The 23,275-nt window shown below is 39.6% G+C and overlaps 1 protein-coding gene across 3 annotated transcripts in view; it reads right to left on the bottom strand.

Moving 5' to 3' along the window:
• Positions 1-23,275, bottom strand: part of Usp24 (ubiquitin specific peptidase 24) — a 142,879-nt gene that overhangs the window by 30,349 nt on the left and 89,255 nt on the right. For all 3 annotated transcript variants that reach the window (XM_038333426.1, XM_038333425.1, XM_038333424.1), the window contains exons 33-46: positions 21,069-21,164; positions 20,726-20,954; positions 19,985-20,144; positions 19,522-19,677; positions 17,144-17,214; positions 16,181-16,341; positions 11,563-11,624; positions 9,431-9,622; positions 8,371-8,488; positions 6,352-6,496; positions 2,615-2,734; positions 1,916-2,041; positions 1,018-1,116; positions 148-230 (exon numbers count right to left, since the gene is read on the bottom strand). In XM_038333426.1, the coding sequence (XP_038189354.1) occupies positions 148-230; positions 1,018-1,116; positions 1,916-2,041; positions 2,615-2,734; positions 6,352-6,496; positions 8,371-8,488; positions 9,431-9,622; positions 11,563-11,624; positions 16,181-16,341; positions 17,144-17,214; positions 19,522-19,677; positions 19,985-20,144; positions 20,726-20,954; positions 21,069-21,164 (1,818 nt within the window). The remainder of the gene's footprint in view (positions 1-147; positions 231-1,017; positions 1,117-1,915; positions 2,042-2,614; positions 2,735-6,351; positions 6,497-8,370; positions 8,489-9,430; positions 9,623-11,562; positions 11,625-16,180; positions 16,342-17,143; positions 17,215-19,521; positions 19,678-19,984; positions 20,145-20,725; positions 20,955-21,068; positions 21,165-23,275) is intronic.

A 23,275-nucleotide genomic window follows, 5' to 3' on the forward strand; every position in this document is an offset into this window, starting at 1 on the left:
CTCCTAAAACATCATTTAAAGATATTTTCCCCCATAGTGCTAGCATCAAAACCAGGGTTTTATAGCTGCCAGACAAAGATATACCACTGACCTACAGCTCTATCTGTAACAGCCATTGTTTAACATAGCAGTGACATCTTCACTAACCTGTGAGGACAATCTTTACAGATCTTCTGATCAGAATAGATGCCTTGGAAAGTATTCTTAAAAATTTGTTCTCGTCCCATTTTCTGTTGGAAAAAAAAATTCAAATTTTAACTGATACCCCTAGAATGTACAGGTTGTTTCACATTAATATTTTACTTAAAAATTTCAATTTAGCCATCACAATAGAATGAGTAACAATGGTAGTTTCAGCTAGAAAACAAAAGATGCTAGTAACCACCACTAAGAGGAGGAAGAGAGATGGGTCCATGAGAGCTGATCATGAGAAGTCCTCCATTATGATTCTGATGCTTCTTTCTGTGCTGTAAATTGCAAGGTAGCAGCAACTCTGGCAATCTTTGCTTATTTTTTTTCTCAAGAACTGATACTATATAGCTCTAAGTTATTTTAAATAAACGAAGCATAATTGTGCTTATTGATAAGATGTACAGTGGCACCTCTGGGCAAGTCTGTCACATGTTTTATTGGGAAAGGAAGAAAGCTTTTAATGCAAGCATCACCATAAATAATATTCTATTTAGTCCTTTTGTCCTTTTGCCAGAGAAGTCTCCCAGTCCCCAGAACTGCCTCCAGGGGACCATCACTTCACTGGGCAGCCAGACCACCTCTAGAAACACTGCAAAAAATACACATGCATGAATGGGCATTGTTTTATCAGCTTTTATGAATATAGAATACTACTCCAATAACATGTATGCATTCACTTTAAACGCTGAAAGAATGAATAGCAGCTGTGATGCTCAAGATAGCGACTTTCTGGTGTGTGAGTTTCAGTCGCTGTGAACCTTAAGGCACCGTTCCTATATTATAAATAGCTGAAGGAAACCAGAGGGCAATGGAGATCTTCATTACCTTGAGATACTCATCCATCTGATCAATCAGACTAGTGAAGAACTCATATGCATCCTGCTGCTCTCTCACATAGAGCTCCTTGTTCCACATCTTGAAGATCTGTATGTCAAGAATTAAATAGGTCCTTAAAGGGAAAGCAGCACGCTCAACACAACACACAGAATCACTTAAGTGCTTCTGAAAAACGAGTTTACTATAAGGATGAGGATGTTTTTATTGGTATAGATAGGCTTGTATTCTGCCACCTGTGCATTTTCTTGGTTCTTCATATCACAGCGAGTTTCTGAAACCAGAAGTGGGTTCAGTGCGTCCTTACACTATACAATAGCAAGTGTCTCTCTTCGACGTGACCACTGCTCTGGGAGGCAGAGTGCAGCAGCATCCTTTATTTGGAGGCACTAGTGATACTGGCACAGGTTCAGAGAGATGACCTGAATCACTATTTTAAGATGTATTTTCATTATTATTTTAAATTATATGTCTGTATCAATGTATCTGTGTGAATGCATGCGAGTGCAGAGCTCAGAGGTATCAGATCCTCCTGCTGCTAGAGATGAAGGTGGTTGTGAGCTGCCTGGTGTGAGTTCTGGGAACTAAACCTGAGTTTCTGCAAAAGCAGTATAGTATAACTGCTGAGCCATCTCGTTAGCCCCTTTAAACAATGCTTTAAAGAATTAAAATAAGAATCATAAGAAACAGTCAAAACAAATAAGCAGACCCTCAGGAATTAGGAATGACTGTTTTTTTAATGTTCTAATCATTTGAAAGTACCAAATCTTTGAACACTCAAATCTTTAATAGGCTGTTAGTGATGACAAAAAACTATTATCACTAGAGAAGGAAGTAGAGCCAAAGTCTAAATATTATCTAACATCCAATTTACAGTTACTATTAATACCTTCCAGAAGTTCTCAGGCACATAATACTGCAGCTTGCTTTCCATCAAATGTCCAAAGAGAGACTGTACTTGGTAAAATACACTGTCATCTGGATTGTCTGTATCATCATCAACTGAGAGAAGAGACTACAAAGAGAACCATAATTAAATGAGAAGCTTAACTGTTTCATATGAATCCAAAACATGCACACGCGAGTACCCACTCTGTTGTTTAAGTATGCTAAAGAGTGTCTGATATGAAGACAGCCCTGTAGATGTTTAGTTTCATCAATTCCTAGTTGTTGTGATCAAGGGTAAAGTTCCTCTTAAGTTCTATTTTATTACGAAAAACTGGAGCTGATGAAGATCTTTAGACACAAATGCTACATGATAATTATGGAATATTCTTAAAATACTGCATGTTACCCTACAAGTTGAGACTATACTAATAAAAAGCACTGAAAACAGTCAAATATTCTAAAATATTAAGTACAACTTCATAGAAAGGTTGAGAATTTTGTATGTAAAAAAATTATATCTGGTCAAATAACCAATTAAAATAACAGATTTACAAAAATGGGTGACTGTAACATCTTTACCAATTCCAGAAGCTAATAAAGAATTTTTAACCACAGCTACAAACCCAAGAAACACTAAGCATGGAACAATTTGCAGACAATCCATCCATCCTCTCTCCTGACAAACAGGACAGGAAATCACCTCAGGAAGTCCGGGCTGCATGTACAGCTGCTGGAAGACTGCATTCATGTAACAAGTGGCACCACCATTCCTGAGCCCCACAAACCCTGAACTGGATCTGCTGTCCACTGGGGGAAGGTACTGGGAAAGAAAGGAACACACAGTGGGGAGGAGAATGAGTACTCTACTTTAGCACACTTTCAAACAGTCATTTAGAATGATGGAGAAGAAAAAGGAGTAGACTCAAATTTATCCATCTAGCAGGGTATGAAACTAAACCAACAGAACCAATGTTCCTCAAGTACCTGTGTTATGCGCTGGTGAGAAGACAAAATGTAATGGTCTTAATGTTTCTGTTCAAAAAATATGTGGCACAAAGCACGTGTTAGCTCATCTATGTAGACCTGCGTTCATTCACTTATCATCAATGAGTGTTTATTAAGGACCTACCATGTGCCAGGCACTATACCAGGGAGTAAGAGAACAGAAATGTTATGTTCATGGTCCCTGATCTCCAAGAGCTTACAATCTAGTACATTAGATGCCTACAGGTACATTAGATGCCTACAACAACTGACATAGTTTTCTGAATAAAGGAACAATGTTCCAGGAAGTATTTATAATGAGGAACTCTGCAGTCAAGGAAGGCTTGTATTCTTTTTTATACAAGGTAATGTTCTTCTATTAAACTTTTTCTAGTAAGCATACAATTAAAATGACAAAAAAAACCCACCCCATCGTTTTACTTACAAATGTTATCAAATAATGCAGATCCTAACACAGTGCTTTTCTGGGTAGAAACAATCCAGATGCAGCACCTTGGCTAATGTTCAACACAGCACCTCTCCACGTGGTAGTGTAATTACATGTGGAAACGTGAGTGCCCCATCACCACATGCAGTGTCTGCATCCATATAATGAGCAAACAGCTGACAAAAACACATACGTCTTTTGGATCTCACATGCTTTTCATTAACATCAGAAGTAACAGACAGTAGGTACTTTCTAGGAGCTAACACGTACTTACATTTGTAGGACAAAGCACAATTTTAAGTCACAAAAAAACACTTTACGTGCTTAAAAAGTATTTATCTAAGACTGCTTTATTCCTTATGTTGGTATTATCCCTGGCTAAAGCACATCATAAAATAAACATTGCAAACTAAAGCAAGAGAAGTGAGCTTTTTTTTTCCCAATTCAATGCTCACATAAATTTCTACTTCACAGGTGCTATCTCCTCTCACTAGAACAACTGTCCTTATGGTTTGAACTTGTGTATTCAGAGACACTTCCCTAAGAGGGAGTCTGACTTTCCATTATGTAAGAGGAGAAAGCAAACACAGCTTTGACAGTGTCTTCTTATCCCTAGCCAGGCGTCCAGCGCCCCTGTACTTTATTTCCTTTCCGCACATCCTAATATACAGCAAGAGGCTCCACAAGCTTTCCCTCAGTCTTCTCATTGTTGGAGTGAAATGAATGGCTTCTTTGCTTCAACGAGCATTCCTTACCTTTAAGCCTCTATTTCAAGTTTCAACTTCTCTAGAAGCATTTTAAGATAGACAATCAAGTGCTACTCTGTGTTAGTATAGCACTCAGGACACACCTCCAACTCACACCATACCTCACAGTGCTGAGACAATCTGTTGATGGGTCTGTCCATTCCACTGCCTGACAGCTGAGTAGTATGCTCATTTTTCAAATTCAAAAGTCTAAAACCTTTCTTAACATATGCTAAACTCTTATGAATCTTATTCAATTTATCTGGCTTTATAGTTCAAGTGCCTGGCACTATGCTAGCATACATTTACTCAAAACACAAAAATATAAAAATAAATTAACAAATATGGTTAGAAGGCTACTTTTTAATTGAGGTTAACTATTGGTCAGTTTGAAAATAGCTCACCCCATAAATAAAGGACATCGAGCCTATAATTCGTAAAAATCCTAGAGAAGCTATATAAGAAGGTGAACCCAAAGAAAAACATATAGTTATCCTCCTGGATACTGGAAGTAGACAAGATTGCCGGACAAAAAATGGGAACATAGGGGTGGGGTGGGGTGGGGGGAGGGGGGATGGGGCGAGAAAAGTGTGAAGTGGAGGATGGGAAGAGCTTGGGGGAATAGGATGGTTGGGATATAGGAAGGGTGGATATGGGAACAAGGAATTATATATCTTACTTAAGGGAGCCATTCTAGGGTTGGCAGAGACTTGACTCTAGAGGGGTTCCCAGGTGTCCAGGAAGACGCCCCCAGCTAGGTCCTTGGGCAGCTGAGGAGAGGGTGCCAGAAATGTCCAGATCCTATTGCCATACTCATGAATATCTTGCATATCACCATAGAACCTTCACCTGGCATTGGATGGAGAAAATGACAGAGCCCCACATAGGAGCACCGGACTGAGCTCCCAAGGTCTCGATGAGGAGCAAAAGGAGGGAGATCATGAGCAAGGAAGTCAGGACCGTGAGGAGTGCGTTTACCCATTGAGACGGTGGGACAGATCTAACGGGAGACCACCAAGTCCAGTTGGAATGGAACTGATGGAACAGGGGACCAAACCGGGCTCTCTGAATGTGGCTGACGGTGGAGGAGGACTGAGAAACCAAGGACAACGGCAATGAATGTGAACTCTACAGCATGGACGGGCTCACTGTGAGCCTTAACCTTCACCTGGCGATGGATGGAGATAGAGACAGAGCCCCACATTGGAGCACCAGACTGAGCTCCCAAAGTTCTGATGAGGAGCAGAAGGAGAGAGATCATGAGAAAGAAAGTCAGAACCATGAGGGATGCGTTCACCCACTGAGACCGCAGGACAGAACTAATGGGAGACCACCAAGTCCACTTGGAATGGGACTGATGGAACATGCGACCAAATCGGACTCTCTGAAAGTGGCTTATGGTGGAGGCTGACCGAGAAGCCAAGGACAATGGCGATGGGCTTGGTCTCTACGACATGGTCGAGCTCTGTGTGAGCCTTGTCAGTTTGGTTGCTCACCTTCCTGGACCTGGAGGGAGTTGGGAGGACCTTGGACTCAACATAGTGTAGAGAACCCTGATGGCTCTTTGGCCTGGAGAGGGAGGGAGTAGGGGTATGTGTGGAGGGGAGGGGAGGGAAGGAGGAGGAGGAGGGGAGGAGATGGCAATTTTTAATAAAAAATAAATAAACTGGAAAAAAAAAAGAAAATAGCTCACCCCTAACTGAAAGGCTATTTCATAATAATGATGAAGCATGATAAAAGTTGATTTTAGTATGTAAACACGCCATGCCAAAAAAAGAAAAAAGATGGACCTGGTTGTGGTCAGGATAATGCAAATTAAGTCTTAAATTTATATATTTAGGAACAGAGAAGTATCTCATTGGGTAAAGACAATTGCTATAAAGCCTGAAAACCCGAGTTTAACCCCCAGGTCTCATATAGTAGTGGAAGGTGGGAACCAACTCCTGCAACTTGTCCTAGCCTCCATACATGCTCCCTGTCATACACATTCCTGCCAAAAAAGGAAATATAAATTATATATTTAAGAGACCACTCTAAAAAGTTAAATAAAGGCTGGGGTGATGGTTTCGTAGGTAAAGTGAAGACTGGAGTTTGGGTACCCAAAGCAAGCTGGCTAACTTGTCTATCAGTTCTGGGTACAAGTGATGCTCTGCTTCAGCAAAACCAAGCAAACAATGACAGAAGACACTAATATCAACCTCAAGCCTCCACTTATAGGAATACAAACAACTAAGTATATCATTAGGTCTAAAAACTTACATCAAATTCCTTGGTGAGAGCAGGGTCAGGCTGATGATGCATTGAAAGTAGTTCTTTTGTAATAATCTGAAGATTTGAAGGTGAGCTGTCAGCTAACATCACAAGAACTTCATAGGCTGCCAATCGGCTATTTACTGTACTACACCTAAGAACAAAAGCACAAGCTGTCTTCAAAATCAACATCCAAATCAAAATGTAAACACTACAGTCTCTTTGACAGTACAGTTAGGCCTGTGCTGGAGTCATCCATATATATGCCCTAAATACAGGCGGCAGGAAGATATTGCAGAGATATTAATTCTTAGCCTAATAACAATCAAAAAAATTCTCTCAATTAAGAAAAAGGAAGCTATGAAAATAAGAATAGATGCCTACAAACATTTCAAGTATGCCAGATGGTCAATAATTCTCTAATGACACAAACCAGTCTTCTACACTGTTACAGAAAATGGAGACAGAAACAGCCTGTCAAATCAATGTGTGAAAGCAACATGCAGGAAAGCAGATTTCCTCTGCTGCCTGCCTCTCAGTCTGGGCAGTAATTCGACTATCATCAAAGCCGGTGGTGCATTATTCAAGTGATATCAGATTAGAATGGATACACAGAAAAGAGGACATCCAACCTCTGCATGGGACCACTTACAAAAGTGCATGGGACTCTGGGGCTCTAGGGTTAGTACTGTACCTGACATTAAGGACAGAGGTGGCATTGTCCTTTAATCCTTTTCTAGATGTATGCACTGAAAAGGATGGCAAGAAATGGACAGGAGGCACATGTGCGAGCAGCTGTTGTTACTGTGACAAGCGTGCACTGACTTTCAGAAAGAGGGTTCATATGTTTTTTGCCTCAAGGTTTTGGTGGAAAGATCACTGTAATGAATGAACAAGCTTAGTACACTGGAGAGGGTGGAAAATGTCTGCTTTTCTATTCCAGGCATTACACAGGATTTTATTATTTTTAATAAAAAAGAGAAGAATTCACCAATAAAAATTTCATTAAATCTGCTAGATATATATTGCTTTATGTTTACTGAAATATCAAAATTCTAAGAATTTCTGGAGCTTTAATTTGAGCCCCAGAGATCTAGTGCTAAATATTCCAAGACAAGACCAGACAGGGATGAGGATGGAAGCCACAGTCCTAAGGATAATCCAAGAGCTCTAATAATTTCCTCTCCTTGCCTTCCAGTCTATTCTGCTAACAAGGGAATCTCTAGCTAGAAAAGTATTTACACATGACACTTCATGTATCTCCACATAGTGCTTGTTATGCCTTGCCTGTACCAGCTATCTCTAAAATTAAGAGTCTCTTCAGGGTTAGTCAGATAACACTGTTCTTATGAAAATTAAGTTTAGCTCGTAACAAGTTAAGTTAGAGCTTATTGCTGCCTTTTCTATGGACTAAAGTCTGAATATAGCTTGAGCAGGGTCAACAATATATATGGATATTTCACATTTATATCCCCAAAGATTATATAAAACCTTGATTTCAAAATCAGAACTGTAATAAATTACTAGCAATTGCAGATATGAGAACAGAGTATGACCTAGCAAATGACAAGGCTCTAGAACCTTCTTCTAAAAGATCTGAAGCCTATACTTGGAGTCTGTTTACTTGGAGGTAGTTCTTTATTCTCCCTTTGGTGCTGGGGCTTGAACTCAAGACCTCCCACATAGCTAAGTGTGTGCTTTACCACTGAGCTATTCTCCCAACCCCTATACATAATTCCTACCACCTCTGTTTCACTTGGGATTTGTTACTGACCATAGTTACTTACTATCCCACCTTGATGATGAGAGCTTACCAGCACACTTTTTCTGTGCTCACTATATGCTAGGCACATGTTACACAAAGCTCATTTGCGTGCATTTGCGTGCATTTGCGTGCAATGTGGTAGAAAACACAGGACAAACAAACTCACACGATGGAAGACAAACTCCAAGTTAAGAAAATCTTTGGACTACAGTTGTGAATTAAGAGATTTTACCAAAACTGAACACAACGTGCATTTTCCATACTTTGGATGAAAGTCCTGTTGACTGATGGCGGCACTGCCGGCTGGAGAATGACTATTTAAAATAATTCTAGAAGCTCGGAAAAGGAAGTCATCTAACAATGGTTTAATGAGTGATGAACCTGGAATAGAGCATAATACCACATTGAAGATGAACACAGATTTTAATTCAAAGATCCTATTGCATTTTCCTATCAGAGCAGCACAGGCACCCAAGGCCACCCAAAAGTAATGCATCAGGTTCAAGTTTAAGCTAACTTGTTGAGAGCTTACTGTGTGGCACAGATCTGTGGAGTGGTGGGACCAGGATCAAAGTCAAAAGCAGTCAAGTGATGTGCCTTCTTTTAGGAGTTTATGCCAGTGAAAGGAGTCAAGCTCTCACCCCAAAAACACAAGTGCCGAGAACACCACAGTAGAATGGTCTGAGTGAGTAAGGTTTACTCTGGACAGCAGAAGTCCTCCACACAAGGGCTAATGAAACTTTTAAACCTATCTCCTTCAGGCAAAATGTACTCCTCCTTTCTGTTTAAGATCACTCTTTTCTATGTATCCTCAATATCCAGGAAGATTCTAGAGAGTCATTAACTGTGGAAGTTATATTCCAGTTTGCTTTCTGAATATAATTTATAGCATCTGGATATATATTTTCAAATTATAACTGTACTTCAGGGGAAATCTTAACATTTTCTCCAACATTGAGGAGGTAATGGCTGGTGATTACCTCCTCAGATAATAATCATCCTTATAAGAATGAAAATATGTTATATACTATGTAACAGCAAAAGAGATAAACCTAGTCTAAATTATAACTTTTACTTAATATTAAAAGTTATATGATATGAATATTTTGAACAATGTAAAATTCTCTACGTGATTTAATGACACAGGTCAAAACACCCTATGGTTTGCTAGTCACTAAAATTGCAAACAATTCCCTACTCCTAAAAGGTCAATTTTTCATGGAACATTTAGCAATTAGGATATTGTCCCAATTACACACAACACTGGCAATAACTGAGAACTAAGGTACACTCTTCCACACAATAAAAAGAAGCAATAATTACCAAGCATTTCCTTTTCTGCCCCACAGAGTGAAAGCAGGGTCTTAATGAGCCGCAAATGTCCTGCCAATAAGATGTTGTCTGCTTCGCTGGTCTCACATTCTGCCGTTCGGTTAGGTTCAAAGTTATCCAGCCATGTAATTTCATCTTCAAGCATGGTAGCTGGGCTGATTCGTAACTGTTCCATTTCTGAGGCTGAAGAGGGTATAAAAGTGAGGAGATAGATATCTATTACAAAGAAAAATTTTTTATTCATGGAATCAAAATCCCGAATAAGAAGCAGAGTCAAGTCCTAATCTTTAACTTTACACAACTCACAAACCTTGTTATTAATAACCTTCTGGTGCAGATACTATCAAGGCTATGTCCTGCATAAACTAAACACTCGACTGCACCTGCTGTGTGGGCTACCAAGTTATACATAAGTATAAGACAATGGAGACAATCATTGCTCTAACAAAGCACCTGGTTTAGGAAACAAGACCTCCCAAGAAAAGGGAGGAATGGCCAGTAATGAGAACTAAGGCTCTTCACTGTGCTTCCTAAACCAAAGAGGAAGTTCTACTCAAGAGAAAGGTCAAGCATTATAATCCTACATCTCTAAACAATGAATCAAACTCCAGAGAATAATTTTGTTTTTGTAGCAAACCTCTCCCTTACCCTACCAAACAAGGACTGACAACCAAATTCTGCACTGGAAGCATGGCTGAAAAGTATCTATTAGGTTAGGTAGTTACTTGGACATGGTCCCATTCTCTACATATAAACACCGATACTTGAGTCAAGGCACACAGTCCAACTATGTTTCCCCAGTCTCCAACAAACCAATTTCATCACATTGCTTAGAGACTGAGTTCTGATCTGCAGGTCACGAAAGCACCTGCTTGCAGAGCTGTCGCTGAGGTGCATCAGTCACCAGACACTAGAGCTTTGTCACCATTTGCAGGAAGAAATACTTTTTACATGAAATTTCTCTTAGAATGAAGTTCTGTGAAGATTTCTTTCTTTTGAGAAACCAATCTGTTTCTTTTTCTAGGGCACAGAGAACCATGTGCTGTCCCTTTAGTCCTCTAGGAACCTCATCACCAAATTCTGGGTGGGCTGTACAACTTGTCAATACAGAGGGGGTGTTTATTTCATCTCGCTTTGATATTGTACTCCAATCAATATTTTTGTTGATCCTGAATTTTATTTCTTGTAATCTGAAGTGAATTTGGAGTTAAACAGTAGGGAATATATTAAACACTTGGTCTGAAGAGCTAAAATTTACAAAGGACATTTGCATTCTTTATTTACATTATTTGAAAGTACAGATGGGTAAAATTTCCACATTCTAAAATGCAAGTTCTAACACTGCTACTTTAGACACTGACTGACCTCTGTCACTATCAACATGCTTTGCCCGATTCCATTAGCTCTTAAATAATCACCCTGACTGACAGAACAGGGGCTAAAGAGGTGCTTAGTGATTAAAGGCACTGACTTCTCCCTCAGAGGACATATGTTCAGTTTCTAGTGTTCACGTCAGGTAGCTTACAACAGCCAGTTAACTCCAGTTTTAGGGGATCTAATACCCTCTTTCTGGCCTCTACAGGCACCCATGTATACATGTATACACATTTACACAAATGCAAACATGTGTACAAAAATAAAGTAAAAATAAACCTTAAAAAATAAAATGTGACAGAATAAATTACACCAGAGAGCAAGACCCCTCATGTTAATTCTCTCTTAGTTCAACTACAAATGAGACTGGCAGACTGTAGAGTTAACCAACTTTCTCTATACACTGGTTGAGTATAGAAGAGAAGTAGATATCAATGGCATATGGATTTATATGTTATTTCCAAGAAAACAAAATACAACATTAAAAATGTCAGCTGGGCAGTGGTGGTGCACGCCTTTAAAAATCCCAGCACTCGGGAAGCAGAGGTAGGTGGATCTCTGTGAGTTCGAGGCCAGCCTGGTCTACTAAGTGAGTTTCAGGACAGACAGGGCTGTTTCACAGAGAAACCTTGTCTATGAAAATATGAAACAAAACAACAACAACAACAAAATGACTGTCTTCCTGCTTTGTCACAGGCAGGTCACATATGGTCTAACCTCGCCCCAGTCCTAGTGAGATGTTTACTTACTTGTCAGATCATCTAATAACTGGCACCGCAAATCAAAATACTCCATACACTGAGACAGCAGTCTATAAATCAGATAGATTCCAGTTACTAAAAAGAGGCTGATTTAAAAAAAAAATTCCGCATTTTCCTTTTAAAAATAAGGTTACAAAGCAGTTGAACAAGATAATTTCCCCAACCATATAATTACTTACATTAAATATCTATTTTAGCATGAAATATATTAATAATTTTGTCAAATTGTAGACTAGGAATAATTGTGTAAAGAGAAGGAAAATCACTAAATGTATCATGTTTTAGAATAACATAAGCACTGATTGCATTTGTTCATTCAAATATGAACCATTACATACCAATTAACCACATGGAGTTATTTTAAGAAACACTGAATAAAAGAACAAGAAAGACTGATAACAGTTAAATATCAAACAAGCATGAAGAAGAAGAATAAAACAGAGTAAAAGGAGAAACAAAAATTATGTAGATTACAGGGTACTTCTACAACTCTATCATAGTGTGTAGGAACACAGGTTCTAGAATCATACTGTATTAACAGTGGATAGGAGCACAGGCTCTAGAACCAGACTTTATTAGAATGGACGGGAGCACAGGCTCTACAACCAGACTGTATTACAGTGGACAGTTGCACAAATTCTAGAATCAAACTGTATTACAGTAGATGAAAGCACATATTCTAGAACGAGACTGTATTACAGTGGACAGGAACACAGACAGTAAGAATCAGATTGCTTTCAATCTTGGCTCTACTAATAGTTAGTATCCATGGACACCTCCTTTCCATCAGTCTTCTAATTTTTAAATGTTTATTATAGTCTTATTATAAAATAAACATGTCAGTATATTCAAATAGATAGAAATGGCTCAAGCAGGTATAATGAACCAAGATTTTAAAAAATACAAATAATAAAATGTCCAAACTCAGGTCTTTGGAGGGTTAAAAATAAACAGACACACCAAAACCTTGGTAACTAGTGACATAGTAAGATTTGGTAATTGCTAATCATATATCAAATTAAGATTATTTTAAAAATGTTATGAGATACAAATATCAAATTCATGAAAAGTATAACTATTCAGTTGTATAAAACATTTAAAGCCTCTTCACAAGCCAACAGACTGTCGAAGGGTTCTTTTATTAAAAGATCTCATCTCATGGTTTGCCCTTTTTTAGAAAATATTTATTCATTTTATTTTACTTGTAAATGTTTTATCTGCATGTAGGCATGTGCACCATGTGCATGCTTGGTACCCACGGAAGCCAGAAGAGGGCACTGGATCCCATGGAACTGGGGTTATGGATGTTACCATGTGGGTACTGGGAAATGAACCCAGGTTCTCTGCAAGTGCAACAAGTGCTCTTAACCACCGAGTCAGCTCTGGAGCACTCTCCATTTTGCTTTTCTTCCTCAAGTGTAGAGGAATTAAGTAACTCTCACAGTGAGGACAAGCCCAACAGCTTCAACTTCTTAAATAACTGAAAACTTCCACCTGAGAACCACCATCCTTCAAATAAATACATTAATGTTTATGAAAACTTCACCTAGAAAAGGTTCCAATTCCAAAGTCAGAAGTAGTCAAGGGGAAAAGAAGATATCTACTTTTAGTTCAGATGCCACTAGGTAAACTATTTCCTGAAAATGAATTTTAAAGTACTAAACAATTATTTTCATTACTAAAAATACACAACTATGGGGCTAGAGAGATGGTTCAGAGGTTAAGAGCACTGACTGTTCTTCGAGAGGTTCTGAGTTCAATTCCCAGCACCCACATGGCAGCTCACAACTGTCTCTAATTCCAGTTCCAGAGGACCTGACACCCATGGCAAATCACCAATGCACATAAAATAAAAATAAATAATTTATGACTGCATTAGAAAGTGTGGAAGTATAACAAATGCTGACACACAGCTAGTCCTGTAGTGAAGCCCCACAAATAGGTGAGACTGTCACACAACTCAAGGACATTGCTCGTCCAGAAAATGTATGCATTTTAAAAAGTTCAGAATGGATCAAAAAATTACAAAATTAAGAAATACCTTGATATCTTTAGTTAGATTGACAAAACAACAACAACAACAACAAAATCCTCAAAAAACTCAAGTATTAAACTTGGAAATCAAAGTGAAAATGTTGCCACTGATTTTACAGAAAAAGAAGTTATGAGAGTACCATAAGCAACTGTACAGAAAAATATTCAAGATGAAATAAAAAAATTCCAGGACTCAATCATTAACAAAACAGAACTAAAACAGCTCCCAGCTAAGAAAAGTACTATGCTAGGAAGCTTTACTGGAAAATTTTACCAAACAATTAAAACACAACAGTGGTCCTTCTCAAACTCTTTTATGACCCTGAAGAAGGCAACATTTCTAACTCTTATAAGAACAGTACTATCCTAATACCAAAGCCAGACAAAGATCCCACAAGAAAACTAGAATATAACATCTCTTATAATTGCAAAAGCAAAAATCCTGTCAATACACTTAAAGGATCATGTAACATGAACAAGGACTGATTTCCTGGAATGTAGTGACAGTCAAACATGGAAAAAAATATCACTGAACCACCACATTAACAGAAAGGGAGTGAAGAAGCCCACACAAATCGGCTCTGGAGATACAGACAAAAGCAGTCACCACGGAGGCTGGAAACATGGCAGAGGTGAAGAGCACTTGCTGCTCTTGCAGAAGACATGGGTTTGGTTCCCAACATTTCAATGCCAGATGATCCCACCTCTTCTGGTCTCTACAGGCACCAGGAACACAAATGGTACACAGACACATCCATATACATTAAATAAAAATAATAAGTCTAACAAAAAAGGGCCTGACCAACTGTACAATGCTCTGTGGAAAACAAAGGCTCTATCTCGACATAGTAAAGGCCACTTATGAAAACTCCAGGGGACCTCCCATTTAATAGTCTAAGACCGGGAGCATGGAGGCCACTTTCATCTTCTCTATCCAATAGGACACTGAAGTTTCTAGTCAGAGCAAGTATGCAAGAAAAAGGTATCCAAATTGGAGAAGTAGAAATGGACTTATCTGCCCATTAATCTGAAAAACTTATATTAATATATGGAAAACCCTAGAGATTTGACCTGAACCCTGTTAATTTATCAAAGTTACAGGGTATAAAAGTCAACAAACAAAAGTAAGTTGTGATTCTCCCACAAACAGTGCAAAATCTGATATAGATGGCCCTGGGAAGGGGAAATAGGTAAGATCTCCTGAGCAAAATGGGAAGGGAGGTGGGGGGTAAAGCGGAGGTAAGGGTGAAGGGAAGGGGGAAGGAGAACATGAGGGAATGGGATGGCTGAGTTGGGGGAGGGACAGAGAGGGAGAGAATATCCTGGAAAGAGATATCTTGATAGAGGGAGTCATTATGGGATTAGGGAGAAATCTGGCGTGAGGGAAACTCCCAAGAATCCACAAGGAAGACCCCAGCTAAGACTCCTAGCAATAGCGGAGATGGTGCCTGAATTGGCCTTCTCCTGTAGTAAGATTGGTGACTACCCTAACTGTCATCATAGAACCTCTATCCAGTAACTGAAGGAAACAGATGAAGAGATTCACCGCTAAACACTGGGCTGAGCTCCTGGAGTTCAGTGGAAGAGAGAGGGAAGAGAGATTATAAAAGTGAAGGGGTCAAGATCATGTTGGGGAAACACAGAGAGAAAGCTGATGCAAGCTAGTGGGAGCTCACTGACTCTGGACTGACAGTGAGGGAACCTGCATAGGAACAAACTAGGCCCTCTGAATGTGGGTGACAGTTCTGTGGCTTGGGTAGTCTGTGAGCTCACTGGCAGTGGGATCAAGATTTGTTCCTAGTGCTTGAACTAGCTTTTTGGAGCCCATTCTCTATGGTGGGATATCTTGCTCAGCCTTGATACAGGCAGTAGAGGCTTGGTCCTGAACAACTTAATATGTCAGACTTTGTTGACTCCTCAAGGGAGGCATTACCCTTTCTGTTGAGTGGATGGGGAGTGGGGTGGGATAAGGGGAGGGGGAGTGAGAGGAGGGGAGGGAAGGGAAATTGTGGTTGGTATGTAAAATGAAAACAAAAAAAAACTTTTAAATAATTTTTTTATAAAGTGCAAAATTTGAGAAGTAAATTAAGAAGACAATTTTACAATGGTACCAAGAATAAAACTACTTGAGGTTCAACTTAATCAAGGAGAGAAGTCTTATACAGTAAAGTGATAAACACTGCTGGAGAAATTAAACATGACATAATGAGACATCTCATGTTTATAGATTAGAAAACATAGTCTTCTTAAGATGCCCAAACTACCCAGAATCATCTACAGACTCCATAAGATATCTGAGCTGAGGAAGCAACATGCAAGAGGACAGAAGTGTGACCTCGACCCAAGAAACTGGCTCAAATAACCTCAGGACTGCACCAATTAGGGAGGGTAAGGTGGGAATAAGGATGATGGAGAAGGAAGCCTGGTGGTATTTAGCTCTCTTGTCCTGTGTGGGAGAAAATATGCAGAGCCTGGGGCTAGATGAGGAGAGAAATCCTGTCTCAAGAACCATATGAACTTCACAGGAGTAGTATAAACAATCACCTTTCCAGATTCTCTTTGTATTACATACCTCTGGTTGACTCCTCTCATGATACTGGTTGGGGACCAGAGGGGCAGCTGAGCTGTGAGAATGACTCCTAAGAGGAACTGATTTGGCTTCTGTACTTCTGGATGGGCTGAAGTATCTGTCTGACTGAGTGTGTACAGCTGATCGCAGGCAACCCGGCGGATCTGAAATGTGATCAGTGGTCAAGGACGGATGTCGTCAACATTCCAGACCACTTAAAAAGCGACACTCTGGAAATCCACACCATTTACTCATTCAAGTGACTGAGATATGTTAGAAAAGTATAACCACTCTAAGTTTGAATGCTAAAGACTCTGCTGAGTAAATGGATTAAATTAAAAATAAATGTGTTGCCGGGTAGTGGTGGCACACACCTTTAATCCCAGCATTTGGGAGGCAGAGTTAGATGGATCTCTGAGTTCAAGGCCAGCCTAGTCTACAGAGATAGCTCCAGGACAACCAGAGCTTCACAGAGAAACCCTGTCTTGAAAAACCAGGTGTGTGTGTGGGAGGGGTGGGAGAGTGGTTTGGAAACTAATCATTACTTTGAGTCAACAGGTCTTTAACTCAATAAAAATAAAAGTCAGAAAACGCCATTTTCAAATATTTAAAAAAAAATTCATGCTCATGGTCACATATGAAAGAAATAAAACATAATTAAAGTTCATGGTTTGAAGGTGATCTCTCCAGACTCTGACCAACATGTTAAAGCTTAATTCCTGCTGCCCTTGTAGGTCACAGATGATAGACACCAGGGGCTGCTCTTTGGTCATTATCAACAACGACAACAACAAAATCAAACCTCAATTAGTTCCACCACCAGTACTGAAAGTTCTGTTGGACTGTGGAGGAAAAGACAGAAGGCAGGCGGTAGTCCAAATGGTCACTTTTCCTTCAGAGTGGTGGCATTTATGAAAGCCCGAAACAATACCAGCAAAAGGTTTTCTAAGGAACAGAAATCCTTACCTCAGCACTTGGTGATCCAAGCAAAATGTCAATGATAAAATCAGCGACACACGGCAAGTTATAGAAAGATGCTAAGGAGAATGAGGGAGGAGAAAGAATTAATTAGGTGGTGTACCTACAAAATGTTGGTATTTGTGAGTAATTTCCTAAGCTCAAACTTAAGCAGAAATTTTTCTTTCTATATAGAGTCAAATCCCATGTCTGTCCAGAAATCCCAGGGAACTGAATATGTAGCATTGCACATCTTAGCATCACTATCTCGTATGTATCAGTTACAGAATAAGGAGTCTTATCTTTATAAATTACCAGTGCTAATAATAAAAAATACAACCTAAGCTAAGTTTATACATGATAAAAGAAAACATGATAAAAACGTGGAGAAGCTGTATTTTTTCAACTTGACAAATCTCTAAATCAAACAATTCCAGGAAAAATATTTTTTTTTAAGTATGGTACAGGTTTGAAAAGCTATTTCATAATGATTTATGCTTCTCATATAAAACTCTTCAAATGCATTTGTTCTCAGAGAAAATCTCTGCAGATATTAATTAATTAATTATACAATTGGTTTGAATGTTAAGAAAATACACCATTGAGATTGAAGAGGTGGCTCAGTGGTCAAGAGCACTGGCTGCTCTTCCGGAGGACCTAGGTTCAATCCCCAGCACCCACATGGCAGCTCACAACTGTTTGTAACTAGACATATATGTAGGTAAAACACTAATATACATGAAATAAAAATAAACTATAAAAAATACACCATGACCATTAATTCTGTATCTCTGGTGGTCTGAAATAATTACAGCTAAGACTAGACAATTAGTACACATCTGAAACTGAACTGCTAATACATTGTTTTTAAGTATTTCCTGAGAGCATCCTTAGGCAGAGTTTGGGTGCTGGAGATTCAGCTATTCAGCAGGGAAAAAAAAATGAACACGTCTCTGGCTTAGTAGAGCTCACAACATAGTTGGCAGAAAGGGGATGGTGGCAATATCATGATAAATAAGTGTATTATATTGAAGGTTATAAAAAGAAATGATGTTGAAAGAATAAGTTGCGGGGCTTGGGTTGTGTGAGGGCACAGGGAAGGCTTTAACTTTTTGGAAAGATGGTCAGGAAATGTCTAGCCAGAGTATTATATATGCAAAGACTTGTAGATGAAGGAAGAGCATTAAGAGAAAGGGGGAAACAGCCAGTGGAAAAGCCTATGGCGGGAACATAGCTTGTGTGATGAGGAAATAGCAGAGTTGTCTATGAGTCAGGGACAAAGTAGAAGATGGGGAAAACAGAATCACTGGTATAGGGGATTGAGTGGGTTTTGGAGGTTTAGTAAAGACTTGGTTTTTACTATAGATGAACCGATAAGCTTGAAAGTTCTGAAGAAGGAATGGTATAATCTGACCAATACATTAAATGGCCCTCTCTGGTTATGCATGAAGAATAAACTGCAAGGGCAGAAGTAGGGAGATAAATTAGGTCAACATTGGTACAATCTGATTAAGAGATGACAGCAGTTTGAAAGTACTAACCACAACAGGGTTACAAATACAATCTGAAGGAGGTTGCACTCCCAGAATAGATACAGATACAATAAAATGTAATAGTTATTCCCAGGATCTTAGCCAGAGTATGCAAAAGGCTGGAATTGCCCATAATTTGGGAGAATTTTTGAGAGATATGAACAAAATCAAAGTTCATCCTGGACAGGATAGGTATGAGATACCTTAAGTAGAGCTTCGAGAAGAGTGGTCCAAGCCCCAGATTGAAACTAATGTGTTGGATATTAGTGTCTATGTGGAGTTAAGGTTATGAAACTGGATGGAATTACCAAGAAAAAGAGAGGACAGAGCAGAGATACCACAGGACTAAGGCCCAGTATCAACACCCACTTGAAGTCAGAAAGATTATGGAGCCAGGACTAGGTTTCATAAATTTTAATGATGGACTCATTACCAGGAACATCTAATTTATTATAAACTAGTAGCCTGGGGGCTTCAATTCCTTAGTTACAATCATTTCCCACAGGGCAGACATAGGGTCCTATAACAACTGATGTAGAGTTTTGTGTGTTGACATAAATGCATGCATGCATGCATGCATGTATGTATGTATGTATGTACACAAAAGGCTCATAAAACACTCAACTATGTATGTATGTATGTATGTATGTATGTATGTACACAAAAGGCTCATAAAACACTCAACTATTCCTGTAGAATACACCACTCCAGCACCATTTTCAGCTGTGCTACATCCTTATTCTCTCCACCCCTTCTCTCACTAAAAGAAGCTATTACTAAAAGAAGCAATGTCAATTCCTAACAAATCTAGCTTTTCTCCCAAAGAAACAAATTACTAATAAGCCACCTCCTTACCCAGTTGCTGACTCCGAAGCTGCAGGCACGTAACAAGAAGAGACAAAGCCTCTCCAGCAATTAGGGCATCTTTGGTGGACACAGATTGCTGCCGGACACAGATTCCAGCATGCAGAGCTGCTGGTTCTCCTTCACTGCCAGAGCTGCAATTGCTTCCTGAAAGTAGAGAACACAAGTTTGTGTGGCTCCTAGGATCATGCAGTAAGACTCAGAGTCCCTGTGCACATGTAGATTTTTCTACATGAGTACTGTATTTACATCATTTCTATCTGCTATCCAATACCCCCACTCCCTCCCAAATTTATGGACTCTTCCTCTTTAATTATTATTGTTATAAGTACATATACACATATGTGTATGTGACACACACACATGCTCACTCACTCACCGAGGACTGAAAAGCCATAGAGAAACATACTGTTCTGTGTTTACTTAAAAGTACTGTCCCATTTTAAAACAGTACCTGAACTGCTGAGTCTGTTTCTAATTCCAGCAGGAAACAGAGAATTACTTTCTTTAATCGGCTGGCTACTTCCGACAAGGTCGAGCCGCCCTGCAGCTGCAGCCCATGAGAGTCTCATGAAACAAGCGACGGTAGCAGTGAAGTCATTTGCTTCCATAGTCTGAGGAGGGACAGAAAGGATGGGGTGGGAAGGCAGTGCTCCTGACCTGTGGCCGCAGGTTATAGCTCTTCCCTCCCACGTCACCCAGGATTGCCCTCTCATACTACCACACTGTTCAGTTTTAAGACCTGTTAATTGGAGTCTCTAAGCTCCATGTTTTGGTTTTACCCAATAATTCCTCAATTTGTTCTTTGCCATTTCCTCTCCTAAAGTGTGCACAGTATACTTCAGCTTCCATGAATGTCCTTGTGACTTAGCACGTGAGCTCTGGTTTTGTTCTTTTTATTTAAATAAGTCTCCTCTCCAACTCCCTCATTCTGTTCCCTATTTGGTCCTTAAGACCTAGCTCAAATTAAAGAACACAGGACAGCCCTGGTGAAAGACCCCTTACTGCTGAGGCTCCCAGAACGCTTTGCTTCTGCAGTTTCACCTTGATTAAGCTACTTTTGTATTTGCAGTCACTGTCTTCCCACTCATGCTAAACTGCTAGAAAGCAGTATTCACACAGGAGCTGTTCCATACCCACAGTTCCCTCTCCCGAGTAGGAGGTACTTATACTTCTATAATTAGCAGCCACTTACTTGTATTGCAACTCGAGCAGCAGGGATAATTTCCTCAACCCTAATGGAAGACCTGTCAGATACTGACAACTGTCTGTAGGATGACTTTTCTGGGGTCCCACATAGGGACATCTGTCTGCTTGTCTGCCGGCTGACATTTCGAAAAGGACGGGAAGAAAGAGCTTCTATGCCATCTTTGGTGAGGTCTTCATCTAACGATGCTGGCATTGTCTGTCCAACAAGTAAAAACCTTAAAAATAAAAAAAAAAAAAACACTCAAAGTTATTTCATACTATTTTAAAATGGTAAAATTTGTAAAAAGTAAAATATTGCCTTGTGAGAATAATGTAATACATTTTCATACCTTGCAAGTTGTAGACAGATAGAATAAACACCCTGCCTTGTCTCATAGTCTACTTCTGATGGGATGGAATCTCTCTGCATGACATTTACAACCAAACTTCAAAAGAAAGAACAAAGGAAACTATTAAAGACATCATTTTTTTTTAAAATAGAAAACTGTCTGTAACTAATGCAATAACCCATAAATGTTCTTAGTAACCAAGTTTCTACATATAAATAAATTATCTACATTAGTATTCTTTTGATAAAAATAGGGACTTCCATATTTTTTCCACAAGGACTTCTGTAAGAATTGGACTGTGGATTAGCCTAATAGACAACCAAGGTAGTGTGTTAAGGTAGCAGCCTTTCTCACAAATTGGTTTGCCATCACTGAATAATTCACATCTTGGTATTAGTGGAACTAACAATTCAAAAATATATCAAGAATTGTTATATTCAGTCAAGCTTGTTCCCATCTCCACTAGACACTTCAGTATACAAAAGCTTCCTGATTTTTTCTGCTTCTATTCTTACCTCTCTACCCTCCAAATCTATTCTTAGAAGGTCAACCAGATTGATTCATTTAACATAGAGACCAGATCATGGTACCTGCTTGCACAATGCTGTTCAACGGCTTCCCACATGGAAGGAAAAGACAGAGTGTGCACAGAAGTCTAAGAGGCTCCACATCCTGCTCTCAAGTGTCCCCAGAATGCCACACCCTACTTCTCTTCCTCACTCATTTGGCCTCAACCACTCTGGCCTCTGGTGTCCTATATAGGTTACCATATAAGAGTAGACACTAGCTACTCTTCTGGAGACTGGTTTCCAGCTATCTTCAAGCCTTGCGCCTCCATATTTCTCAAATTTTTATAAAATGTCACTTAATCAAGCGGACATTTTCCCATTTTAACTCTCTCTTCAGCTCGTATCATGCTCTAACATAAACCTTTACTCGCTGGCCTACTGCTTGCCTTCTCTAAGAGACTGCAAGCTTTATAGGGACACGGGTTTTGTCTACTTTATTCACTGCTCTGTTCCCACTGCTTAAAACAATGTGTGAGACACGAACTAACAAACACACAAGAAAGTCCAAGCATAATGCCTGACCATCACAGACATGCACTCTTGGATAAATGAGCTTTTGTTTTGTTTTTTTTTTTTTCTTTTTTCTTTTTACGAGACAGGGTTTCTCTGTGTAACAGTCCTAGCTATCCTGGAACTCCCTCTGTAGACCAGGCTGGCCTTGAACTCACAGAGATCCACCTGCCTCTGCCACCCTGAGTGCTGGGATTAGAGGCGTGCGCCATTATGCCTGGCTTTTGAAACGAGTTTTTAAAGAAGACTACTTCTAAAATGCAGACTGAAAATGGATATGGTGGCTGTGACAAGGAAGGAGAATGGATGTAACCAAGGCAGGCCTGTGTTAGAAAGTTAATTCTAGGCTAACCTGGGCTACAGAGAAAGACCCTGTCTCAAGGAAAGGGGTAGGGGTTGGGGATAGGGAGGCAAGGGAGAAAGTGGGGAAAAGAAAGACAATAAAAAATTTCTTGTGTGTCCCAGACCTTCCACATTTATTTTACTGTTAATTTTATGTGCATGTGTATACTCGTAATATCCTGCAGAGGTCAGAAGAGAGTCCAGCTATCCTGGAACTAGAGTTACAGATAGATGGTTGTGAGCTGCCACATGGTACTGGCACCAAGCCCAGGTCCTTTGTAAGAGCAGTAAGCACTCTTAACCATTGGGTTAGCTATTAAGCTGCTGCTTGGGAATTCTTTTAACCCCCATTTTCCCCCTTTTTATCTTCAAGGTCCCTGCCTGGCTTCTCTTCTATACTCTTCTTCCACACAGGACTTCTACTAATCATTCTTTGCATAAACTTCATGTTGGTCTTCACTCCCTTTTGCTTGAGGACCTTTTGTCACTTTTACCTTCTACTCGGGTCTAACTGTAATACAAGAGACAAGCAATACATTTTTATGCCTTTCACTCATCCTGCCCTCAGCTTGGTTTAGAACTTTCTCTGCTTATGGATCTAGGGAAAATTCTACTCATTCTCAATTCCCCCCCTTTTTTGTGAAGCATTTCCTACCTCTATTACCAACTTTTTCCCTCCCCTCAGCGCTGGCAATATGCCACTTCTTACAAACCATATGCCTACTTCCAGGCTAGCTAGTTAGCTGTTAGTTTCTCTTTAAGCACAAGCCTCTGACAAAAAGGGTT

This window comes from Arvicola amphibius, chromosome 6, assembly GCF_903992535.2.
Source record: "Arvicola amphibius chromosome 6, mArvAmp1.2, whole genome shotgun sequence".
Lineage (NCBI taxonomy): Eukaryota > Metazoa > Chordata > Mammalia > Rodentia > Cricetidae > Arvicola > Arvicola amphibius.